Genomic DNA, 11,892 nt, shown 5'->3' with positions numbered 1-11,892 from the left:
TTTGCAGTTTAATGAAATGCTTTTTCCATAAAAAAAAATGATATTTAAGTATATTTGTCATATTTTCATTGGAAAATAGTAAGAACCACACCTATAGAATTGTACCTAAGTTTTGTCCTTTATCTATATCCCATCAAAAAATATATCTCAAGTAAATAATAGGATAACAAAATATGATTATTAAAAATCCTCTAAATTTCTTAATTGACATTCGTTTTTTCTTCTTTTATTATAGCAGCAAGCAAATCCTTAAGCATATACATGTAAAGCTAATTTAATCATAAAAAATATGCACGTTTTTCTCAAGCCATAATTTTTATTTTTATTTCTCCAACAAATAATAAAGTTAATTTTCGTAATTATACATATCAAAATCATCATTTTAGTTATAAATAATTATGTTCAAACCATATACAACTATTTATCAAAAAAATAAATTATAGAAAATCAAGTAAACCAAAATAATTTATTTTCTTATCATAAAAAATTTATTTAAATACATTCTAATTAATCTCTTTGCAACGCACAAGTTTATTATCTAGTAATTACAATTATAAAGAAGAAAAATATATGTATGTTGACAACCCTAATTTAGGATTCCTTGCAAAGCTTTTATCTTTAGCAAAAACTCATTTATCACTCGAGCTCAATTGCTTGATTAAACACATTTTTTATAGAATAAAAAATACTTATTTTTTTGGAGAAAAAATATAACATTAAAAATTCTCTTTTAATGAGTTTTTTATTTTAGTTTTTGAAATTGTCTATTAAAAATTATTTTTAGAAACTGTTTTTGAAAAATAAATAGAAGAAAAATTGTTTGGCAATCTAGTTCTTAAAAATTGTTTTAGAGTAGAGAAAATAAGAAAACTTGTTTGACAGTAAAAATAACAAAATTATTTTTGATAATTTATTTTTAAAATATGTTTTAAAAATATTAAATCGTAAAAGGTAACAAAAAAATTATGATAAATATTTTAGAAATATGTTTTATACATAAATAAGATAGATTTTTAAGTGTTAATGATAAGTATGAATTTCATTTTTTATATTTATCTAAAACATATATGTCATGTCTTTCTTTATGTATTAATGACCATTTTTTTCTCTTATTTTTTTTATTAATTGATGAAAAAAAATTTGTCTTATATTTTCTATATATTAATCACTTGTTAAGTATCTTTTTTATAAAAATCAATTGTAAATGTCTCTTATATTATAAAAAATATTTATCAGTTATATATATATATATATATATATATATATATATATATATATATATATATATATATATATATATATATATATATATATATATATATATATATATATATATATATATATATATATATATATATAATACATATTTGGATAAACATTTACGAAGTAATATTCTGTGAGGTGATCATTTTTATACTGACGATATAAAAAAATGTTAACTTTAATTAATTTTTTCTCTCTTTAGGGTAGATCAAATTTTTTTAAATAATATAATTTTGTTTCTTTAATTTAATTGTATCACGTCATCTTATATGACCTTTCAAATAATTTAATTGTATCCGTGTTTTTTTAATTTTGAAAACTTTGAAATAGAAAAGTAAAACAGCTGAAACCACTTTTGGTTTTTTGGTTCTCAAAACTATTTTTTTAAAAACTATTTCCAAAACTGTAATTTGAAAACTGATTAACCAAGCAAGTTTTTAATTTTTTAGTTCTTAAAAACGAAAAAACTGTTTTTGAAAACAGAATCAAACAGTCCCTAAATATTTTTTTTACACTTAAATAACAGGGGCACCGTAATAAAAGAAGAAGAAAAAAACGCAAGGGTCGCGTATATATTTACACCCACAACCCATTCCCAAACGCACCTTTCAGTCTTGTAGTTTTAACTCTCACCAACTCCATTCAGAGAGCAGAGAATCAAAAGATAAAACGATACTGTACAAAACTCTCACCCTTCACTTCACTCACCCATTTATTCCTTTCACCACCAAACCGTGACACACTCTTTCCTTTCTCACCTTCCACTCTTTTACATTACTGCAACACACCTGCAACTGCAACACACACAATCAAATTCTACCATTAAATTGAACCATTCATATCAACATATCAAAACCTGCAAAACTGTGAGATTCTCAAATATGGATCTCACTAAAGTCACCCTAGAGATCTTCTCAAAACTAGAACACAACTGGCTTTCTCTTTCTCATTGCAAAGACACATCCACCACCAAAACCCGCATTCTCAGCATTGACGGCGGAGGAACCACCGCCATTGTAGCCGGCGCTGCATTAATCCATCTCGAAGATCAGATCCGTCTCCAAACCTCTGATCTCCACGCTCAGATATCAGATTTCTTCGACATTGTAGCCGGTACCGGCATTGGCGCCATTCTTGCCGCAATGATAACCGCCGCCGATTCATTAGGCAGGCCTCTGTATACTGCCAGAGAAGCTGTACGCATTATCACAGAGAGAAACTCGGAACTCTACAAACTCAAATCCGCCGGAATATTTCGCCGGCGGCGAAGGAGATTTTCGTCGAAGAACATGGATAACGTGTTGAAGCAAGTGTTCTTTAGAAAAGAAGATGCACGGATGTTGACCTTGAAGGACACGTGTAAACCGTTGCTTATACCTTGCTTTGACCTCAAGAGTTCGGCTCCATTCGTCTTTTCACGAGCCGATGCGTCAGAATCTCCTAGCTTCAACTTCGAACTCTGGAAAGTATGCCGCGCCACGTCAGCAACGCCGAGTCATTTCAAGCCGTTCAACTTTTCTTCCCTCGACGAAAAAACCTCTTGCTCCGCCGTAGACGGTGGTTTGGTGATGAACAATCCTACCGCTGCGGCGGTAACGCATGTTTTACATAATAAACGCGATTTTCCAACGGTGAACGGCGTGGAGGATCTTTTGGTCCTTTCCTTGGGGAACGGATCGTCGAACTCGAAAACATGTGAGAGCCGCACGTGCTCAACGCCGTCGGTGGTTGACATTGTTCTCGACGGCGTTTCCGAGACTATTGACCAAATGCTTGGAAACGCCTTCTGTTGGAATCGTACGGATTACGTCAGAATTCAGGTACATTATTAGGTTTAATGGTTTTTACTTTATCTCTGATCTCTGCATTCAATTCAGAATTCAGAAAATAGAAATTAATCAAATCATAATCCTAAATTCCGTTGAAATTGACGTGTTTGTTTTGTTGCAGGCATTTGGTTTGGGGAACGAAGGAGTGAAGAAAGATGGAGATGCGGAAGAGGTGGTGCTGAAGGAAAGAGGATTGGAGTCGTTACCGTTTGGAGGGAAGCGGTTACTGACGGAGACAAACGGAAATAGGATTGATAGCTTCGTGCAACGTCTTGTTGCTAGTGGGAAACCAAGCCCACCGTTCAGTCCTTGCAAGGACTCAGCCGTCGCTACTCTTGCTAACGGACGTTAGTTTTTGTGTTGAATATCTGTTTTTTAGGGTAATTTTTTTAACGCTGTAACTGTAACCAATGTTTTTTTACCTAGCAAAATGCCAGTTGTCAGAAGAGTTAATAATTTTACTTGTGATATTCTTTTATCTGATGCCTGTTTCTTTTCCAAAAGCAAAGTTAAAAATAGAGCAAAATATCTCAAAAGCATAATAATATGGATTATAGTTTTGTACTTCGCACTAAAAGTATTACTAGTATATGGATTTTAGCTTGTAACATTGACGCATTAAATAGAGATTGAAATTAATTGATAAGACATTTCAACTTATTGAAATATATCTTAAGATCTTTTATATAAGAAATATTCAGATGGACAAAAAATATTAATGTATGTGATCAACATAACTAAAATAAGGGATTAATTGTAATGCATGGTGAGTGTAAAAAGTTTTATACTGTTAATTTATCACAACAGTGCATAATTATTATTTTATAGTAAATAATTAAAATAAAAATTAAACATGATTTAATATTTGACGATTCCAAATGAAACCCCTAAAGGCGATTCTAGATGGAGAATTCAAAGTTATGCAACTAAAAAAAACTTGCCATAATCGTCAAGATAGGAGTTGGCTTGTCGTATCAAGTAAAAAGAGACCTCATCAAATGCCTTAGGGCCAACACCCATCTATTAGTTGAGTATTGACCATTACATCACATATGACAATCCCCATAAAAGATAGAGGCTGACAAGAGTATTATTTATGGGCTACTCCAAGCCAATTTCATTTGTAAGTTGAAGTACACTAAAGGGTTATCTAAACTCTTCTTGGTTAACAAACTAGCAGGCAAATGGAGAATGCAAATGGAGAATGTGTGTCGATTACAGCAACCTCAATCAGGCTTGTTCCGAAGATTTCTACCTTCTCCGTAGTATCATCAAATTGGTAAACGACATATTCGGGTACAAACTCCGATTGTTTATGACACTTACTCCAGTTACAATCAAATTCCTAATGAGGCGGGCAGAGGCAAAACTACTTTCATGACAGAGCATATCAATTACCAATATAACATTATGCCTTATAGTTTAAAGAACACGTGTGGTACATAATAAAGAATGGAGAACAAAACTTTCGAAGAAGAAATCAGCAAGACACTATATACATAGACGATGTGATCTTGAAATCCAATGAAGAGTAAATGCACGAAGTGCATATCCCCCGTGTATTCAACTGAGTTCGGAAGTATAACATGAGACTTAACCCCAAAAAATGAACATTATAGGTCAGGGCCAAAAAATTCCTTGGCTTCTACTTCATAGAGATGGGCATAGAAACCAAACCCGAGAAATGTGATGTGGTCATTAAGATGGAGAATCCTGATCACAAATAAGAGTATAATGAAGTAGAATGGGATGCTCATTGCCCTCGATAGGTTCATCCCGAGATCATCCCAGCACCTACTATTGTTTTATATGCTGTTTAGGAAAGAAGTATAGTTTGATTGAACCCTATAATGAGAATGAGTATTCACATCACTAAAGGTAACTTTATCCACCTTGCCAGTTTTATATAGACCAATGCTTGAAGAAGTTCAACTCCTATATCTCATAGTGTCTACAAAATTAGTTAGTGTTGTCCTCATATAAGAGGTAGGTATCCTACAGAGTCCATTACATTTTGTAAGAAAAGCCTTAGCAAACTCGGAAACGCGTTATCAAAAGATCGACAAAATTTTATTGGCCTTGATTATAGCTTCAAGAAAGTTATGAAATTATCTTTTGGCACATATTGTTGTCTTTCGAACTAACCATCCTCTTAAGCAAGTCCTCCACGGGTTGGACCTCGTTGGACGAATGACAAAATGGTCAATCAAAATATTTGAGTTTGAAGTCCTCTTTAAGTTGAGGAAACCCTAAGTATTTGTGGACTTTTATGGAGAAATGACGTCGCCTACTCCAGAACCACACACAATGTGGTCCGTCTTCCCAAAAGGGGTTGTCTAATAGTAGGGGAAGCGACACCAAACTCATCGTCTAGGTCGAAACAGGGATGATAGTTGAGGTATCCTTACACTTTGAATTCTTCACGACTAGGGCAGGAAATGAATCGAGTTGAGTTGAACTCGCCTCAGCTCGGCTCAACTCGGGAATAATTGGTTCACTCAAAATTCAATTCGAGTTCGACAAAAAAAATTTAAGCTCAAACTCGACTCATTATAAGTTCACGAATAATTCAGTTAAACTCGTTAGATTCATCTCATTAGATTCAACTCACTTGCTTAAAGGACTTAAAATATTGGTAAATATTATATATTTAAAGCCTGGAAGCTAAATTAATTAAAATAAACTCTAAAAAGAATATAAAGGATAAATGCTAAAAAATTTAAAAAGTATTATTTTCTTGGTAGTTTAAAACATATTGAAGATATACCTTTTTTTTTTTAATAAGAAATTTTAAGATATTTTATATGATGTAGATTTTCTTAGAAGATGTTTTTTAAATTAAAAGAAATTTAGAAGATATATTTGATTTTCTTAAAGAAATTTAGAAAATATTTTTTAAATTAGAAAATATATGTTGATTTTTAAATTATTTTTTTAAAAAGCATTGTTGTATGATGTTGATTTTATTTGTAAAATTATTTTTAGAAATATCTTGCTCACTTGTGAATATAAATGATCAATTAAAATCGTTAGATTAAAAGAAAATATAGGGCTAAGGTTTGAAGTAAATTTTTAAACCTACTCTTAGAGCCAATATAACCCTTCTCATATATAATCAAGTTGACTCGTAAACTTAACGAATTAAACTATGTATAGTTCAAGTTCATCTCATTTAGTTAACGAACTTAGTTTTTTGCTCATATTTAATTCATTTGGTTCATGAATCTAGTTCAAGAATTTAATTGTCGAATCGAATTCCGAAATATATTTGAATTGGTTAGGTTCATTGTCACTCCTATCAAAAAGCAAAAAAACACGAATGTGAGTTTGGAACGTGAACAAGACTCATGTCCCTCCACATTCACCTCGAGGTCCTCCTCTTATTGGGGAACTTCATACCCATTAACATTACTTTAAGAGCTCCCCATTGCATCAAAATTGTCTCCAATCTCTATAAAATCTACGGAAGGGTGTTTTACTACTAAAGGAAACACATCTAGTATCTCAGGGTCAACCACCATAGTCCTTAGGAAAATGTTACTTATATCATCCCCACTAAATAAATCAACAATGTAATATTTAGATTTCCTATATTAGCAATGAATAAGCAATAAATGAAAACAACTGAAATTGTAAAGGATGCAATTGTTACCTTAAGAAAATGTGAAGTTAAAGTCAAATGGATTGAAAAAGATCACCAGAAACTTAGAAATGTTGCCTAAATGAAAAGCGAAACTCGAAAGAAACATTCAACATATCACTAGATGCATTGTTTAAATGCTAGAGATAATTTCCAGGAAAAAAGAAATACACGGCGTTTTAAAAAAGAAGCAAGAGAAAAAATTATGGTAATAAATATCTTTTCATAGGTAATTAAAGAAGGAAGATTTACGACTAAGATTATAAAGAATATCAGGAGACAAAATCAACGACTCAGATACTTGAGGCCATAAGGACACTTGAATACATTCGAATGTTATGATGTCGTCACCACTCCCTATCCTAGGCGCTTACGACCATGTGAAAGAAATTAATTCTGAAACATTTCAACTACAAAACAAACACTTAATACACATTTTTCTGAGGCCACCTACTACCACTAACACATCTTTGATATTGGCCCTGAGATGTGGACCAACTCGAGTGCATCGAGGCAATTAAGAAGTTCAATTGAGGGGCAAGTATTAACGAGATTTTCCAACGGTGAATGGCGTGGAGGATTTTTTGGTTCTTTCTTTGGGAAACGGATCGCCGAACTCGAAAACATGTGAGAGCCACACGTGCTCAACACCGTCGATGGTTGACATTGTTCTCGACGGCGTTTCTGAGACTATTGACCAAATGCTTGGTAACTCCTTCTGTTGGAATCGTACGAATTACGTCAGAATTCAGGTACATTATTAGGTTTAATGGTTTTTACTCTTTTTTTTATTCTTTTACTGTATCTCTGATCTCTGCATTCAAGTCAGAATTGTTTTGGATTGTTCCAATAGCCTAATAAGATAGACCCAACTTGAGCGACCCAATCTAGAATTGCTCGAAGTGTAACGCGAACAAGTATTAGGGGTGGCAAAACGGGCCGCCCGCCAAGGCGACGGGTTGGTGGGTGGTAAGCTTGCCTGCCTATATTTTATTTATTTATTTTTCATTTTAATAGATTAATAGGTTTTTTTACCTTTCAATTAGATTTTTCACATATTTTTTAGAGCAAAATTTTATAAACCATCTTTTAAACAAATTATACTTAAAAAAGATTGCATATATTCCCAAATAAATGTATAAAATAAAATTATCAAGAATTGAAATTATTAGAATTAACTAAAAAAAAGCGGACCTAAGGCGGAAAGGGCTGAACGAATAGGCGGGGCAGGGTTGACGGGCAGCAGATTTTGGCAGGGCGAGCTTTGTCGAGTGGTAAACTTTGACGGGGCAGACTTTGATGGATAACGGATCCAAAATCCCAACCCAATCTGCCATTTTTTGGAAGGTGCGCAACACGACCCTTTTTGCCACCCCTAACAATTATGGGTGGCAAAATGGGCCGTCTGCCTCGCCCACCCCACCTTAAGCCCGTCAAAAAACGAATGGAGCGGGCAAACCAACCAAGTGTAAATGGGCATAAAAATCATGCTTGCTCCGCCAAAGTGAAGGGTTGGCGGGCGGCGGGCTTGCCCGCCTATTTTTTTAATTTTTTTCTTCATTTTGTTAATAGATTAATAGGCTTTTTTTACCTTTCAATTAAAAATTTTCACTTATTTTTTAGAATATTTTTTTATAAAGCATCTTTTTAACATATTTTACTTAGAAAAATATTGCATATATTTACAAATAAATGTATAAGACAAAACTATCAAGAACTGGAATTATTAGAATTAACTAAAAAAACGGACTTAAAGTCGGACAGGTAGAATGAATATGTGAAGCGGACTTTGGCGGGTAACGGGTTTCGGCGGGGCGGACTTTGGTGGACGGCGGGTCCAAAATCTCTACACAACTCTCCATTTTTGACGGGTGGACAGACCAGCCTGGCGGACCACCACCCGTTTTGTCACCCTTGCTAACAAGTATACCCTCGCTGAAAATTCATACACAAAATCATGTTCGCCTCATGTTCACCTGCCCATCACCAACTGTTAGATCTAATCAGATGATCTCCCGCGACTCAGGTGGGGTCAAGCCGGAGTAGTTTGAATTACTCCACTTAGATGTTAGAATGCTAACTTTGTAGCTTTATTCCTATTCCGCTGCATCAGAAAGTCATATTACCACAATAGACAAACTCTTCATCTCTACATCATTGATTTTCTATACTGCATAGGAATAGTTACCTTAAAATGTAAGGGAATTTCTCATTGCACTCATATAGGATAAAAACACCTTTTAAAACCCTAAAATGTCTTTTGAATATGCATATCTGAACGTACATTTTCACAGTTTTAAGATGTTTCGAATATGCATGTCCGAAAACACCTTCAAACATTTTTATTTAAGCGATAGATTTAAAATGTCAGAGGTTTTTTTTAGATATGCATATCCGAAAAACCCCAAAAAAAATTGAAAATTTTAAGATATGGGTTAATTCGGATATGCATCTCGGAATTAATCAATATCCCAAATTTCTTTTTATTTTATTTTAAGAAGATATTTATTTATAATATAATTAAAGTGAGTTATTATTAATAAATAATAACTTAAATATAAATTAATATAAATAAGGAATAAAGAAATAAAATAAAATTTTAATTTTGTAATAATTTATTTCTCTTAAATATTTTTAAATTATAAAAATAATTAATTTTTAAATGACTACAACGTTATGCATTATAATTAATGAAATTATCATGTTAGAAATATCCTCCTATTAACATTATAATTATTAATTTATATTAATTTTTTTTAATTAATTTTATATGAAAATAATGTGTTGGTTGAAATATTTAATAGGTTGATATTATTAATATATCTTGATTATTATGATATATATTTAATTATATATTTTGATTAATACAATTAATTATATTATTAATTGTATTGATTCACCTTAATTTTAATTTTTAAATAAATATTGAGTTATTTCGGATATGCATATTCAAAGACACCAAAAATTATAAATTTGATACGTTCAAATATGCATATCTTCGAATTCTAAGAGAAAAAAAGAATTTTGATAAAATTCCCTAAAACTGATATACGAGTCTATTGAGAAATTCCAAAAATATAATGATATGAAACTGAAGTTCTAATATCGTGTAAAAGATAAACTCTCTTTCTATCACAAACTTTTCGCATAAACTAATTTGGTGTTATCTTCTTACTTTTATCTTTACATAGATGATAATTTTCTTATCTTTCTAGTTTTCCTCGAATGACTCAGATTATGATTTGTCGGAAGTAGTGAGTGAATAAGATAAACTATGTTTTATTCACCATTTTGGTTTTCATTATTTTGTGGAGCTAACCTATATTTAGACATGAAGCCTATCTTTTAACTCTAGAAAAATTAAAGACGCTTTGCTAAATTATGCTGGCTGTTATTCTGCACAAAATAGAACTGAATGCATTCAATTCTATTCCAACTATAAATTGTAAGGCTATAAGTATAACCAACCAACCACCATTTATTAGCATTAGGCATTAGCTACACATCTTTTTTCCGTGGCTTTTGGTACAAATATCTTTTGTACGTTTAGTACTAGCTGAATGCTGAATAACATTTTACTAATTTTGTTTTAAATGTAATTTATGATAATGTTTTTAAAACAATATGGGAAAGTGTTTTATAAGTCATGTCCCAAAACTTGATTCCATTGCAAAATCAAATACTATGATCATATAATGAGTATTGTTTTTTTTTTTTCCTTTCTCTTGAGCTGAGTGCAACCATAGGGGCCAGGGAGTTATGGTGTTTGTGGACACTGTCTGGACCAACGATGGCATGTTAAAACTCATTGGCATGTTGACGCATGCCATGTCCGAAAGTGAAGGGCAGTGAAACGTCATAAAATGATGATGTTCTGATCGGGGTTTTATTAATATTATTATTATTACACACTGCTTGATTGTCCGTAGGATGCTGGACAGTATGTATGATACAATTAATGTTAAATGCAGGGTGGAATGTATAACTCATCAAGTAACTGTTCAGACTCAATAATGGAGTAGTGATATTTATGTTTTTTATATTTTATTTGTGTGGAACTGGAATGCACAAAATGGGACCGAGTAATTTCTTAGCAATTGAGAACCTGTTTTTTTTTTAAGCGTTCGAGTTCTATTATATATAAGATACAAAATCATAGTACTTGTGTCTCACTTTTGCATTCTCGGTTCTTAGAAAGAAAGAAAAAAAAAATCCAAATCGGAAACATTTTGCAATATCTCTTTTTCCATAAAATTTTGGTCTGATCATTGAACTATGGCTCATTCGCAATATGGCTTATTCTCGCAATCGGATATGCTTCCGAAATGTCTGGTGGAATGTCAACGATACGGTATGGAGTATTAAATTTTTGGTTTGGAAGTGGATTTGCATAGGTGATATTACATATCTCAATTCTAGTTTTTACGATTTTAGTAAAGATTCTTTGCTATTTATGTCGTAACCAAATTGGTTTGTAATTTCTCCTTTTCTCTTTTTTGTCGGGTTTTGTCCCATTTCGTGTAAGAGGTTCGGGAACCCTTTGTTCTCGCTTTAATATATTCCTTGATTACAAAAATAAATAAATAAATAAATAAATAAATATTTTTGAAAGAGAAAGAAAGAAGTTAGTGAAAGAGAAGTTGAAGATAGATTACTCATTCTCTTATTTGATTAGGTGAAAAATAGAAAAGAGAAAATGAAATCGTGTGGGTTCCATTACTTTTTCTAGTCTCTCCTAAGAGAGAAACAATTTTTTGCTTTATTTACTTCCATCATCCTCATAATTAAGTTAAATATATAATATTTTATATATTTTTATAGTAAGAATAATTTTGTCTTAGAAAACTTATAAATTTCTTTTTCTTTTATTTCTCTTATAACAAACAATTTTATGAATCTTCTTTACACCACAAGAAAATTGATAGATTACGACGGTTATTTTGGCAAGTTACGACGGTTAAAACCGTCCCAATTTATAATCTACGACGGTTGTAGTACCGTCGCAGAAACGTGTGTCGCCAGGCTGTTTCGCGACGGTTGTCAAAACAGTCGCACCAACCGTCGTGCTCACTCACGACGGTTAGGGAACTGGCGTAAATTGAATATTGCGACGGTTACCAACCGTCGTGAATTTCAAATTGATTTTTGTATTCATTGTTG

At 32.2% G+C, this 11,892-nt stretch overlaps 1 protein-coding gene across 1 annotated transcript; it reads left to right on the top strand.

Moving 5' to 3' along the window:
• Positions 1 to 1,732: 1,732 nt before the first annotated feature.
• LOC131618741 (probable inactive patatin-like protein 9) lies at positions 1,733 to 3,570 on the top strand. The gene is made up of 2 exons (XM_058889910.1): positions 1,733 to 3,083; positions 3,214 to 3,570. Exons 1-2 carry the CDS (start codon positions 2,145 to 2,147, stop codon positions 3,442 to 3,444), a joined length of 1,170 nt encoding a protein of 389 aa, XP_058745893.1. The 5' UTR covers positions 1,733 to 2,144; the 3' UTR covers positions 3,445 to 3,570.
• The last annotated feature ends 8,322 nt before the right edge of the window (positions 3,571 to 11,892 follow it).

The sequence above is a fragment of the Vicia villosa genome, linkage group LG1 (genome assembly GCF_029867415.1).
Source record: "Vicia villosa cultivar HV-30 ecotype Madison, WI linkage group LG1, Vvil1.0, whole genome shotgun sequence".
Lineage (NCBI taxonomy): Eukaryota > Viridiplantae > Streptophyta > Magnoliopsida > Fabales > Fabaceae > Vicia > Vicia villosa.
The sequence above is the reverse complement of the archived record's forward strand: the minus strand, read 5'-3'. Positions and strand labels throughout refer to the sequence as shown.